This window comes from Rosa rugosa, chromosome 5 (genome assembly GCF_958449725.1).
Source record: "Rosa rugosa chromosome 5, drRosRugo1.1, whole genome shotgun sequence".
Taxonomy (NCBI): domain Eukaryota; kingdom Viridiplantae; phylum Streptophyta; class Magnoliopsida; order Rosales; family Rosaceae; genus Rosa; species Rosa rugosa.
In genome coordinates, this window is record NC_084824.1 from 55522640 (window position 1) to 55538168 (window position 15529).

General features: G+C 40.5%; 2 protein-coding genes across 2 annotated transcripts in view; one reads left to right on the forward strand and one right to left on the reverse strand.

The window, feature by feature from the left end:
* Positions 1 to 2533: 2533 nt before the first annotated feature.
* On the forward strand, positions 2534 to 6491 carry LOC133712728 (cellulose synthase-like protein D1). Its single transcript, XM_062138828.1, has 4 exons — positions 2534 to 3357; positions 3479 to 3908; positions 3980 to 5181; positions 5256 to 6491. The coding sequence occupies exons 1-4, from the start codon at positions 2768 to 2770 to the stop codon at positions 6214 to 6216; spliced, it is 3183 nt and encodes a 1060-aa protein (XP_061994812.1). The 5' UTR covers positions 2534 to 2767; the 3' UTR covers positions 6217 to 6491.
* LOC133711943 (uncharacterized) overlaps positions 6320 to 15529 on the reverse strand; it is a 19581-nt gene continuing 10371 nt past the window's right edge. Inside the window, exon 22 of the mRNA XM_062138010.1 lies at positions 6320 to 6334. Within this exon, the coding sequence (XP_061993994.1) occupies positions 6320 to 6334 (15 nt within the window). The remainder of the gene's footprint in view (positions 6335 to 15529) is intronic.

Consider the following 15529-nt stretch of genomic DNA (forward strand, 5'->3'; position numbering starts at 1 on the left):
AAATCCGTGTGAAATAGCCTTATTTCACACATATTTAAATCTGTGGGTAATTGATATTTTGCTAGTAGTGTAATTTTGGGAGATTTAGAGACATAGTTAATTGAATATAACCCACCTTAACTAATATTTATAAATGTTATAAGTTAATTCCAATATATATGTATGTATGTGTGTGTGTGTGTGTGTATTAAATATGATCAACAAAAATAATGAGTCTTGTATTACCTATATAATCATTGAGCCACATTTTGAGAAAGAAAAAAAAAGGATTAATTACAGTTTACCCCCCTGAGGTTTGGGGGTGTCATCATTTCACCCCCCAAACTCTCAATTTCACTTTTTTACCCCCTGAACTTTCCAATTTCAATCAGTCGTGTCCAATTTCTCCTATTCCGTCCAAATTGGACTTTAACTCTGACTTTTGAGGGGTAAAATGGTCATTTAAAGAAAAAAAAAAAAAAATTCGTTTTTTTTTTTTTTTTTTTTTCTGTTTTTTTTTATTTATTATTTTGTCTTCAACCTATACATCACAAGTTATAATAGGTTTATAAAAACAAAAAAATACTCTAAGTGGTTGAAAGCCTCTTGCTGGTCTACGATATTTGTGATATATCTCCGATAAAGTGAAGAATTTTAGGATATATCCCCAATAAAGTGAAGAAATATCTGTAAAAAATAATTTTACACTTTATCTGTAAATAAATATCTGTAAAAAATGATTTTACACACTCGCTGGTCTACGATATTTGTGATATATCTCTGATAAAGTGAAGAATTTTAGGATATATCCCCAATAAGGTGAAGAAATATCTATAAAAAATAATTTTACACTTTATCTGTAAATAAATATCTGTAAAAAATGATTTTAAACAGATATTTCTTCACTTTATTGGGGATATACAGATATTTACAGATAAAGTGTAAAATCATTTTTTACAGATATTTCTTCACTTTATTGGGGATATATCCTAAAATTCTTCACTTTATTGGAGATATATCACAAATATCGTAGGCCAAAAATGATTTTACACAGATATTTCTTCACTTTATTGGGGATATACAGATATTTATTTACAGATAAAGTGTAAAATTATTTTTTACAGATATTTCTTCACTTTATTGGGGATATATCCTAAAATTCTTCACTTTATCGGAGATATATAATAAATATCGTAGACCAGCGAGCGGCTTTTAACCACCTAGAGTATTTTTTTATTTTTATAAACCTATTATAACTTGTGGTGTATAAGTTGAAGACAAAATAAAATTAAAAAAAAAAAAAAACGAAAAAAACAGAAAAAAAAAAAAAAAAAAATGAATTTTTTTTTTGTCTTGAAATGACCATTTTACCCCTCAAAAGTCAGAGTTAAAGTCCAATTTGGACGGAATAGGAGAAATTGGACACGACTGATTGAAATTGGAAAGTTCAGGGGGTAAAAAAGTGAAATTGAGAGTTTGGGGGGTGAAATGATGACACCCCCAAACCTCAGGGGGGTAAACTGAAATTAATCCAAAAAAAAATAATGTATTTCTTTTTGTTAAACAAAATAAGGCCATTTTCTGCCCATTTCGGCCATATTAAGAAGGCCGGCCCGACCCGGCCCTTTCAGCTCTAGCGACTCGAGCCTTTCGAGCGGGAAAGGGTACGTTAGCAATTAGCATATTTAAGTCCCGGCCCGACCCTACCTGGCCTTAAATTTTGTTGACTTTGACTAGGCCCCGACCCTAATTAAGCCCTAAAATTTAGGGTAGGGCCGGCCCATGATGACCCCTAAGTAGCTTAGACATAACTGATGTTCTCCACCGTTAGAGTCTTACAACTAACCTAGTTGGAAATGTTCTTTTCTTTTTTTTTTGAGAAAGAAATGTTCTTTTCAATCGTACTTGAAGTAATTCTAAATTCCTAATTCGCATCCCAATTCTCTCATATGTACTCTTCCACTTCATAAAACCTCGACCTTGAGTTCTGCTTAAATTTGACTTGGTAGATATTACTAAGAACAAAAATGAGTTAAAAGACACCCATTAACGTACGTATTAATTTGAAAGTGTCAACATATGAATCCAACAATATTTAACCTAGTGTTGAATGTGCATCTTGATTCTTGAAACTCAAAACTCCATTATGGACGAATACTTCTTCCGTCCGATTTCACTGCTGAATTGATTGAAGAGTCTACAGATCTTTGGCTCATCTTAATGATTTCCGTTTGGTCCCTGAATCATGGTTTATATTTCCAAACTATTTGACAAAACGGAGTGAATGTAGAATCCAAAAATAACAATCACCAAATTAACCCTAATTGTTTAATTTTCCCTGAATTCATAATTTTTTTTTTTTTTTGGACCTGCAATGAGAATAATTCACTATAGATACGCGCATTACCGACTATGAGACTGAGATTGAAACAAGGGAGTGCCATATATTTACTGCTGCAATTAGAAGCTAAAAATAGAAGCAAATTACGGGCCACTCAAGTTTTGAACCATATTTGGCTTTTCAATTCAACTAGCTACCGCGAGGCCGCCCATACCCTTCTTTGAACCAACGACATATATCCAGTTTTCTTTTAATTCATATCATATCATCTCATCACCTTGAATTCAATTCAATTCAACACAACTGTTGGTGTATGCATGAAACTACGCACACATTTGACGTAATTAACTCCTCCTCGATCTACTTAACTTGCATGAAAACATCATATGGCGGGGCACAAGTAGAACGGTCAATACCAAAACTAGTTGAGAGTCGTCAAGAGGAGAGATGGCATCTTCATCAAACAAGAAAACATTGCCTAACTCACCATCATCCGTCGGCCGGCCACCGTCATCATCTGTCAAATTTGCTCGCCGGACGTCGAGCGGGCGTGTCATGAGCTTGTCCCGGGACGATGACCTGGACATGAGCGGAGAAATGTCGGGTGAAAATGACTACATCAATTACACGGTGATGATGCCGCCGACGCCGGACAACCAGCCTGGAGAGGAAGCCAAGGCCGACAGTACTGCGGGGACTTACTCTGCCTCACGGTTCGGGACAGAGCCGAGACGACGGAATGATGGTGGCGGCGGCGGCGGCGAAGCGTCGAAGATGGATAGGAGAATGTCGGTGATGAGCTCATCTAATAACAAATCAATATTGTTGAGAAGCCAAACTGGGGACTTTGATCACAACCGTTGGTTATTCGAGACAAAGGGAACGTACGGCATCGGAAACGCGTTTTGGTCGCAGAAGGACGAGGACTCGTATAATGGGCCCACAGGCGATATGAACATGCAGGACTTTATTGACAAGCCATGGAAGCCACTCACCAGGAAGGTTTCAGTTCCTCCTGCTATTCTCAGCCCTTACCGGTAACTTTTTTTTTGTTTCCTTATTTTTGTTCAAACAAGGGTAACTAACTATTTGATTCAATATTGTTTTCCTTCGTTATGGATCAAATTAATTAACCGGTGCTTTTGTAATCTACTGTAGGTTATTGGTGGTGATTCGTCTGATAGTACTTTCCTTTTTCCTAGTGTGGCGAGTACAGAATCCAAACCCAGATGCAATGTGGCTATGGGGGATTTCCATAGTTTGTGAGATTTGGTTTGCGTTCTCATGGCTACTAGACATACTTCCCAAAATGAATCCCATAAACCGTGCCACAGACTTGTCTGCCCTACATGACAAGTTTGAGCAGCCCTCGCCGCAAAACCCCACCGGAAGGTCTGACCTGCCTGGCGTCGATGTATTCGTGTCCACTGCCGACGCAGAGAAGGAACCACCGCTTGTCACAGCCAATACCATGCTCTCCATCCTTGCTGTTGATTACCCTGTGGAAAAACTTTCAGCCTACATTTCAGATGATGGCGGTGCCATTCTCACATTTGAGGCCATGGCCGAGGCTGTAGCCTTTGCTGAGGTACGTAATGCATTCTCGACAATGCATGAAATGTTAGTTGTATAGCTAATTAACTAATAGTACTGATGCAGGTCTGGGTACCCTTTTGCCGAAAACACAACATAGAGCCAAGGAATCCAGACAGTTACTTCAACAGCAAGGTAGACCCAACCAAGAACAAGAAGCGGCCCGATTTTGTCAAGGACAGGCGTTGGATCAAGAGAGAGTATGATGAGTTCAAGGTCAGGATCAACGGTCTACCTGATGTAATACGTAAGCGATGTGAAATGTATAACTGTAGAGAGGAAAGGAAGCTTACAAAGGAAACAAGTACTGGTGGATCAGCTCGATCAATAGAGCCATTGGGTGATAATGCTATTGATGAGCCAGGTTCCACAGTCCCCAAGGCCACGTGGATGGCCGACGGAACACACTGGCCGGGGACATGGCTGGAACCTTGTGCTGATCATAAAAAGGGAGACCATGCTGGCATCCTACAGGTGATGAGTAAGGTCCCAGATGTGGAACCCGTAATGGGTTTTCTTGACGAGAAAAAACTAGACTTCACAGGAGTGGACATTCGGGTCCCCATGTTTGCCTATGTGTCCAGGGAAAAGCGTCCTGGCTACGACCACAACAAGAAGGCAGGAGCCATGAATGCCATGGTTAGAGCATCAGCAGTATTGTCTAACGGCCCATTTATACTGAATCTCGACTGTGACCATTATATCTATAACTCCAAGGCTATAAGGGAAGGAATGTGCTTCATGATGGACCGTGGAGGAGATCGCATTTGCTACATACAGTTCCCTCAGAGATTCGAAGGGATCGATCCATCTGATCGTTATGCTAATCATAACACAGTCTTCTTTGATGGAAATATGAGAGCCTTGGACGGTCTGCAAGGGCCAGTGTATGTGGGAACTGGGTGCATGTTCAGGCGTTTTGCACTCTACGGCTTCCACCCGCCAAGGGCGCATGAGTACCTGGGGGTATTTGGCCACAAAAAAGCTCCAGCACCACAATATCAGACTATGGATTCTGTACGATTACGGCCTTCTGAAGAAGGAGACGAAGCAGCGCCTCTAGCAGAACACCCCGACTTGGGACTTCCAATCAAGTTTGGAAATTCTCAAGTATTCACTGATTCCATAGCTGTTGCTGAGTTTCAAGGACGGCCTCTTGCTGATCATGAAACAGTCAAGAATGGCCGCCCTCCTGGCGCCCTGCTAGAACCACGTCCCCCACTCGATGCACCCACTGTTGCCGAAGCGGTTGCTGTTATTTCCTGCTGGTATGTTTCTTCATTTAGCTTACTATTGCATATATCTACGTACATTAATTAATAATTCTATAATGTACGTACAGGTTTGAGGAAAACACCGAATGGGGAGACAGGATAGGTTGGATTTATGGATCGGTGACAGAGGATGTGGTGACAGGTTACCGAATGCACAATCGTGGATGGCGGTCTGTGTATTGCATAACCAAGCGTGACGCATTCCGCGGCACTGCACCTATCAACCTGACAGACAGATTGCACCAGGTGCTTCGATGGGCCACTGGTTCAGTGGAAATCTTCTACTCTAGAAACAATGCATTCCTGGCATGCCGACGCCTCAAGTTCCTACAGCGTATTGCATACCTCAATGTCGGCATTTATCCCTTCACCTCCGTCTTTCTGGTGGTTTATTGTTTCCTCCCTGCACTCTGCCTCTTTTCAGGACAATTCATAGTGGCAGGTCTAAATATTCCCTTCCTTTCCTACCTCCTTACCATCACGATATGTCTCATTCTTATCTCCATACTTGAAGTCAGATGGTCCGGCATTGGTCTTGAGGAATGGTGGCGTAATGAGCAGTTTTGGTGCATTGGTGGAACCAGTGCTCACCTTGCCGCTGTCATCCAGGGACTCCTCAAAGTCATAGCGGGCATCGAAATTTCCTTCACCTTAACCTCCAAGTCTGCCGGCGATGACGAGGATGACATTTACGCTGATCTTTACATAGTCAAATGGACAAGTCTCTTCATCATGCCAATATTAATCATAGTTACCAACATTATTGCAGCTGTCATTGGAATATCAAGGACCTTATACGCTGTCATACCCCAATGGAATAAGCTACTCGGAGGACTCTTCTTCAGTTTTTGGGTGTTGGCTCACATGTACCCATTTATGAAAGGCTTGATGGGAAGGAGAGGAAGGATACCTACCATCGTATATGTATGGGCGGGACTGCTCGCTATTACAGTGTCTTTGCTTTGGCTGACACTCAATCCTCCTGGCAGTGGTATGACTGGTGCTGGTGGTGGAGAGATAAAGATATGATAATAACAGTAATATTAATCTATACTAATAATGACACACATATGTCAACAAAAAAGAACACAAGTATACATAGCTACCACCAGTGAAGGTTTCATGTAGAGCTCTAGATGTTTGATCCCTGTAAATTTTCCAAACAATATACATGCATGTTAATGTACAAAAGAAAAATCCTACATTATTTTTGGTTTGAATTTTTTCCCAAAGCACATTAAGCTGAAAGTGTTGTAGGAGAATTCTAATTGTGTTTATTATTGATAATAGGAGCCCTTTATATAGGGTGTTACAAGGTACACAATAGGTAATAGAATCCGAATACAATTGAATACCTAGAATACTTTCCTATTACAACTCTAAACCCTAGTTTGTAGAGGCACACATTATGTCGACATCCTTCAACACTCCCCCTTGTGCCGCTCAAACTTGGTGATGACGCTTTCATTGTTGCCTCGTTAAAAACCTTGCCAGGTAACAAAAACCCTGTGGGACAAAAATAACCTGGTCGAATGACCAAAAGAGCACAACACGTCCTTCACTCTTCGAGATCTAACATGTAGACATCATACCTCCCCCCGATGCTCTTCATATGTTTCTCGAATGTGGATTTTGGTAACGACTTAGTAAATAAGTCCGCTACATTATCCTCATATCGGATTTGGTTCACTTCAATATTTAGAAGCGCTTGTTGTTGTTGATTGTAAAAGAACTTAGGCGATATATGCTTGGTGTTATCGCCCTTGATGAAACCTAATTTCATTTGTTCAATACAAGCTGCATTATCCTCATAAATGCATGTAGGTTCATCTGTGGTAGACTTCAAACCACAAGTTCCTCGAATATGTCTAACTATAGACCTTAGCCATATGCATTCTCGCACAGCTTCATGTAGAGCAATAATCTCTGCATGATTTGAAGAAGTAGCAACAAGGGTATGCTTTGTAGACCTCTAAGATATCGCAGTGCTTCCCATGATAAAGACATAACCTGTTTGGGAACGACCTTTGTGAGGGTCAGAGAGATACCATGCATCAGCAAAACCCATCAAGACATCGTTGTCATTTTGATGGAGGGGAGGAGGAGCACGGAAAGTGACGTTTTGCCTTGTGGAGTCCGATCACACACTTCTGTTATTTATTTTCTCTCTGTATGGATAAAACAAGCCCATATCAATCGTACCTCTCAAGTATCGAAAGATTGTCTTTACACCAATCCAATGGCAGCGTGTTGGCGCAGAACTGTGTCGAGCTAACAAGTTCACTGCAAATGAGATATCCGGTCTTGTGCATTGAGCTAAGTACAATAATGCGCCTATTGCACTTAGATAGGGCACTTCAGCCTCTAATAAGTCTTCGTCCTGATCCCTTGGACGAAATGGATCTTTTCCGGGCTCAAGACTACGGCCGATCATGGGAGTACTCACAGGCTTTGCTTTATCTTCGTCAAAGCTCCTTAGTAATTTTTGAGTATATGCTGACTGATGGATCATAATCCCATCACTACGGTACTCGAGCTCTAGTCCGAGACAAAACCGTGTTTTCCCAAGATCTTTCATCTCAAATTCAGATTTTAAGTATTTAGCAGTTTCCTTTAACAAATCTAGAGTTCCAATTAGGTTCATGTCATCGACAAACACTGCTACAATTGCAAATCCGGAACTTGTCCTTTTTATAAACACGCATGGGCATATTTCATTTTTGACATATCCCTTCCCAATCAAGTAGTTGTTGTGAAATTTTAATTAAAACTCGCAAGCGCACGAATCGTCGTTAGTATAGTGTGCAAGTACGAGGTCGTTCCAACTGAGGATTGATAATCAATTTAAATCCTAACCTAATTAATCCAAACACAAAAACACATAAACAATCAAACTAAAGAAGATATGGTTTTAAGGTTTTCGACTAAACAAATAATGTGAAAATTAAAGAAAGAAAGAAAGAAACAAACAAATAATGATAAAACCTAGGGTTTCGAAATCAACCACTAACAATCCTATTTATGTTTCGATGCAATTAACAGATTCTTTTGTTTATTTTGATGACAATTCCCGTATCTAAGTCCAGGTACGGCACTTAGACCATAGTTTTCCTTAAGTGTATGATTCTCTCCAGGTACGGCAAAGGTCGTATATCCTAACATGCAGTTTATCCAGGTACGGCATAAATTTAACACATAGGACTCATTACGTACTAGAAAACAAGAGAATCATGCAAACCATTACTTCAGGTACGACAATAATGTAATTCACAACTCTTAATCACAAGAAGCTAATTTGAATTATATTGCAGGTACGCCTCAAATTCATCTTCTAATTACTAGATGCAAAGCCCTAAGGTGATCAATCAAAGAACTTAAACATAAAGCATCAATTCAAATAGTGACTAAGAATTCATCATAAAGAAACTATAAATCCATCAATATAACATTAAAGTACATAAATAATCATGATAGGGCATCATCTTAACCCTAGAAAAAGGTTTAGCAAAAGATAACTAAATAAAACATAGGAAAGACATAAAAAGAATGGAAGGGAAAAAGAAGGGGAAGATGGATGAGTCGTCTCTGCTCCTTAGGCGTCTACATTGTGCTCCCGAGACTCTCCCTCATGTAAATTCGTGCTCCCTTACATAGGGAAGATTTCTGCTCATCTTTGGCTTCATGTTTCCTTGTAAGATTTGGATTTGGATTTCTTTCTTCATTTGGAATGGGAAAAGCTTGAAATATCTCTTGTAGAGGTAGGAATAAGTTCATCATTGAGTCCTCATCTGAATTAACTTCCTTGAAACATTAGGATTGACCACCTTGTGTCACGGAACTTGAGTTCTCCAAGAATGGTTGTAAATTCCCGAGCAGATTTCCTGTCCGACCTATCTTCACTCAAATAATCATAACTTTCTCCAGAAGTATCGAAATCGAGATCCGTAAAATTCTACAGAAAGTAGACACCCGTAGCTTTCCATGCATATAAGGGTCATTGTCTGATTCGATGTGGGTAACTCCCAGTAATTCGGCGAAGTTGGATGTTCTGCAGAGACAGATTCTGGAACCTGGGCGTCTTTCAATCCTAGTTAGCTCATTTTAGCTTCTTTTCTTCTCTTTATGAGACAAACCTACAAAAACACTGTAACAACATAAATGACTCGAAATAAGGAGGACTAAGCATAAATACTAAGATTAAGAGGCAAAGAAATATAGGAAAATATGAGCACATCAGTAGTCACTTAGACGACTATACCACATCCGTCCGGATTGTTTCAATCCATATAGTGAGCATCTCAATCTTATTGAAAACGCGCTCCGTGGTTTAGAGTCACTTGACTTGGGTAATTGAAGTCCATCTAGAACCTTCATATATATCTCTGAATCTAGATCCCCATAGAGATATGCTGTAACCACATCCAAAAGCTGCATGTCAAGTTTTTCGGAAACTACCAAACTGACAAGGTAGCGGAACGTTATAACGTCCATTACGGGAGAATATGTCTCCTCGTAGTCGATTCCAGGGCGTTGTGAGAAACCTTGCGCCACAAGGCGAGCTTTGTATCTAACAACCTCATTTTTCTCATTACTCTTTCTAACAAAGACCCATTTATGGCCAACAGGCTTTATATTTGGGGGTGTCAGCGTTATAGGCCCAAATACATATCTCTTTGTTAGTGAATCCAATTCAACCTGGATCGCATCTTTCCATTTAGGCCAATCTGCTCTTCGTTGACATTCTTCAACGGAGCGAGGTTCGATGCCATCGTGTTCTATAATTCCTTGAGCGATACAATAAGCAAATATATCATCAAGGATAATAGAATCTCGATTCAACGTCTCATGTACACTAGTGTAATTCATGGAGATCTCCATATTCCCTGGAATTGGTTCTACCATTAGAGCGTCCCCCAATGATGTCTCTTGGACATAACCATAATCCGGAATATCTTCATGAGACGGGTTATTTGTGTCGATGATTAATGGATCTCTTTGTGCCAAACTCGCTTTCTTTATTGGGCGAGAATCCATCGAACTTTTGGGCCTCCCACGTTTCCTTGCTGGGAGCCCGGCCTGAGCCACATTACCATCACTATTAGTGGTGGCGCCATGCCCATGATTTTTAGGGACATCAATCCTTGCAGGCACGTTTGCAGCAGGTATATATGATGTAATACCCTGAAAATTCAAATTAATTTCCGATGACCTTTTGGAAATGATTTCGTGGTCATAGGCACGAGTACGAAGTTTGGAGAGGTGGTGGAATTAGTTCGAACGATTTTATTTCAAAAACGAACGTTATTTAGGGGGTCGTGAAAATCGACTTTTTATACGTTCAAAATTTGGGGAAACGTTCTTCATGAAAGTTGTAGAGCTCGTCGATACGATCTCGTGCATATGTGGAACGCAATATTCGGAGTTCGTATGAATAAGTTATGAATTTTTAAAAATTGGTATTTTTCTATAAATAGATGAAAAATCCGAATTATTTCATTAAGGACGAAATTTTCTCTTTTTTGCGTTTTGGTCCCTCGGAATTCTCCGTTCTCTCTCTTCAGAATTGCCGGAACCCGACCGACCCGACCCGACATTTTCTCCCTACTCCGGCCACGACCCGGCCCTCACCGTGATCGCCGCAAGCTGTCCAGCCGCCTGGTGCCCTCCACTTGCCCCGCCGTCGTCCCCAGAGCTGGATCGAAGGAGCCCCAGCTGTGCGAAACCCGACCCGGCCCGAAAACCTATTTTCCGGCATCACCTCGGCCGATCCTTCTCGATTTTGGAAACGTCTCCTCCTGCTGATCATCCTCATATCCTCCTTGCATCACGATTTGAAGTGTAGAGCGAAAGAACAAGCGTTGAAGATTGACGGCTCTGATTTGATCTGGAAACGTGATCAGACGGCCAAGATGGATCCAACTTCCAAGCTTGATCCAGGACGATCTAGACCGAATCTCACTTAGCTCCAGGTATGAAAGTCGATCAACCCTTCATTTTGAACCAGTTTGTAGTTGGTGACTTTGCCATCGGAGGTGGTTGACCCGGCGTTGACCGCCGCTGTTGACCACCGGTTGACCCGCCGCTTGTGGAGGCACGTGGCGGCGCGTCCGGTCTTATTTTGGTGTTCTGTTCTCAGTTTATTAATCTACGCATCGATACGGTCGTTTGAATATATCGTAAGGTCATTTTGGAGAAAGTTGATGCATGCTACGGTTTCGGTTTTTACGCATTACTTTCGGTTTACGATCTGCGAAGATCTGACCATCGGTTTTGCTTCAAATTTAGATATGTTGATCGTATGACTGTCCCGATGACTTTGTGTGGTCACGGGCGAAGATCTGACCGTTGGATCTTCGTATAATTGTGAAATTGTGATTCAGAAGGCGATTTGTGAGAATCCGACCGTTGGATTTTCGTATAATTTTGTGGAGATGTTTGTAAGGGTAATTCAAGAAGATCTCACCGTTGGATCTTAGTGATAATTTTGGAGGATGATCCTAAGGGCGATCCGTGAGGATCCGACCGTTGGATCATCATTTAATTTCGATACAACCGTTTGATCATCAATTAATTTCAATCCGACCATTGGATTGACGTATATGTGTGGTTTATGAATCATTTACTAAGTTAAGACCGTATCTGATTAGGTGATTGACGGTTTGAGTTGGCGAACGATTGTGAATCGTATTTTGAGCTGTGAAGAAGACGCAGCGGGAATTAGAGGTGAGTAAACCTCACATGGTTCATATTACGAACCGAATACGTTTAATTAATTATTTTCTCGTAATTGTGTGAAAATATTTAAGGAATAAATATTTGTTTTAAAATCATATGGACTTGATCAACTACAGTCCATAGGTAAGTAAAATGATTTTAACTATACAAATAAATTTCACGATTTCTATGCTTAAACTATAGTTGGTATTAATAGGCATTCCTGTGTGAATGTCTATGTATATATATTATTTACGTGAAATAATATGTATTGTTGGAATTGTGAAATAATATGTAATTGTTGGAGTTGTGAAATAATATGTATTGTTGGAGTTGTGTTGAGTTTATTGTTGAAAAGCAACATATTATGAGAGGTATTGAGTTTATTGTTGAGAAACAATATATTGAGAGAGGTATTGAGTTTTATTGTTGAGGAACAATAAATTGTTGTGATTTGTGGAGATCAGTAGGTCACGGGGTGACCATGGCATACTATCAGTGAACCACGCTCTCGCGCCGGGTAGGTGGAACTGATAGTATTAAATCGTGAACCACGCTCTCGCGCCGGGTAGGTGGAAACGATCAGTTAGAGCTCTAGTCTGTCTGCCAATTGTTGAGTGGTGTTGTGAGGGAAATGTTGAGGTTACTTGAGACTGTGAGTTGTCATGTATGAGTAATGTTGAGGTTACTTGAGACTGTGAGTGGTCATGTATGAGTAATGTTGAGGATACTTGAGACTGTGAGGGGTCTTGTGTGAGAAATGTTGAGGATACTTGAGTCTTTTAAGTATGAGTTTTTTTAAAGAAAGTCTCTAGGGTATTCTTTCTTTTATGTGCCTTGTATTTTGGAGTTACTTTGTGATTGTGTGGTTGTTTACTTGAGTTATAAGAATTGTAATTTAATAAATCAACAATTCATTCTTGTTTACTCATACGAGCTGTCAAAAGCTTACCGGGTTTGGTGTTGTTGCAATCCCGGTACACTATTCAAACTGTGTAGCGGGTACTACTACAGGTCAGGACAATCAGGAAGGTGATCAAGCTGCGTAGAGTAGCTGCAAGTGTGTTATTCTTATTTTCTTTTGTGAGATGTGTTATGCTTATTTAGAGCTTTACAATTTTACTTGTGAGAGTGAATTGTAATAATAAACTCGAGGTTTCCGAGATTTTATATTCGAGTGGCGAGTGGTGTGTTTGTTCTGAAAAAAAAAAATCAGAATGTTTAATTGTTTAAGTTGTTTAATTCATGTTTCGGATTTGAATTTGTTATTCAAAATTTAGGGCGTGACATGTGATCTTGTCACTTTAGCGATATCAGAAAACTCGTCAGGCATAGAGTCTGCTACGTTCTGAAGATCGAGAATTCTCCGCACTTCAATTTCGGACTGTGCGGTTCGGGGATCAAGATGAGACAAAGTGGGGACAGACCACGACAATTCCTGTCGTTCCTGTTGAACATTATTGTTCTTATCTCCCCCTAACGACGGGAAGACTGTCTCATCAAAGTGACAATCCGCAAATCTAGCGGTAAATAGATCGCCTGTCAAGGGTTCTAAGTAGCGGATAATAGTTGGAGAGTCATATCCAACATAAATGCCTAATCGTCTTTGAGGACCCATTTTGGTGCGCTGTGGCGGCGCAATTGGCACATAAACTGCACACCCAAATATGCGTAAGTGTGAGACGTCAGACTCATATCCAGTAACTAACTGGGACGCAGAAAAGGGTTGTGTGGCAGTAGGCCTCAGACGAATAAGCACAGCTGCATGCAATATTGCATAGCCCCAAGCAGAAACAGGGAGATTGGTGCGCATAACCAATGCTCTAGCAACCATTTGAAGTCTTTTAATGGCAGCTTCTGCTAGACCATTTTGGGTGTGAACGTGAGGAACAGGGTGTTCAACCTCAATCCCAATGGACATGCAATAGTCATGAAAAGTTTTTGATGTAAACTCTCCAGCATTGTCAAGACGAATTGACTTAATGGGATGATCAGGCGGTGAGCCCGTAACTTAATGATTTGTGCTAGGAGTTTAGCAAATGCATCATTTCGTGTGGACAAAAGCATGACATGTGACCAGCGTGTCGATGCATCAACCAACACCATAAAATATCTAAATGGTCCGCAAGTTGGTTGGATAGGTCCACAAATATCACCTTGGATTCTTTGTAAGAATGATATATTTTCTTTGGTGTCCTTTGCATAGGATGGTTTAGATCCTAACTTTGCTAATGAGCAGGCTTTGCAAAACGAATGATGGGCTTTGGAAGCAACCAAGGAAGAATTTAGTTGTACCACGAAGTCACAATTGACTTTAGAAGTAGAAAAAGGAACCAAGGAGGCATTAGTGGTGTCAATGCCACTGTTAGGCCGCAGGGGTAGGCGGCTTTGGCTCTACCTTGGACCAAATTTTGGTTTTGACTTCTTTTCGTTTTGAAGAATGAATGTCCGTGTGAAGTCTTTAGTATACGGATCATCATATCACGACCTGGGTGTCCCAAACGATCGTGCCAAAGCCTATATGTGTCAGAATCCCATAAGTCATCTCTCATGACATGGTTAGATTCAACGACTCGAATAGTGGTTGCATACAACCCACTAGAGCGACACATAAGTTTCTCTAATACTCGTTTATGTCCGTAGTCATTAGAGGTGATGCAAAGGAACTCTTGTCCATTCTCACAATGTGTTTCCACATGAAAACCATTGGCTCTTATATCTTTAAAACTCAATAGGGTTCTTCCAGCCCTTAGAGCATATAGAGCTTCTGTGACATTAATACTTGTGCCATTTGGCAACATAAATTGAGCTGGTCCTCGACCATGAATCAATTGTGATGGTCCAGCCATCGTAGTCACAGAAGATCGACTAGGCGTCATCCATAGAAATAGTTGCCTATGTCGCAATATAGTATGTGTGGTGCCACTATCAACAAGGCATTCCAACTCTCCAGGAAACATATTGAAAAATAATAAAGTTCGAAATTAAACACATGTCCATGACATTGAATAATAATACGATACTTTATTAATAAATATAGCCAATGATTACATCAAAGGTTCCAAAAAGTCTAATCCAAAATAAAGAAAATCAAACTGAGACACATGGTCACTCTATCCGTTTGGTAACTCCAATCAAATATGACCAGGAAAGTAGAGAGAGATGTTGGTGGAGCGAGGCTCGCTTAAGTACCAATTATCTCAATGACTTTCCTAGACATCATATTTTATTGGGTGCGCCACATAAGAAAGAGTTGATACAATTGTCATTTATTGACCAAGGCTTATTTGCCATTACAAAAATTCTTGGAAAATAAAAGGACTATGTACATACCTCCAATAATATGGAGTATTTACTGCGTCACCAAGCATAAGTAACACCCACTTTGGGACATCCACAAGGCATGGCAAGGCCCAACCGAGACATGCATCGTGTAGCCCTATGTTCAGGCTACGCGGCGGTATCCGGAAGTCGCAAATCCGCCACCGGGAAGCCACCTTCCCGCCCTTGCCAACATGCCACCACAACATAGCTTTCTACATGTTAAATAGACTAGAATAGTAACTTTGCTTGTCCCACATCGAAGAATAAGTAGAGGAGATGGCTTCCTTGCTCTATAAAAGGAATG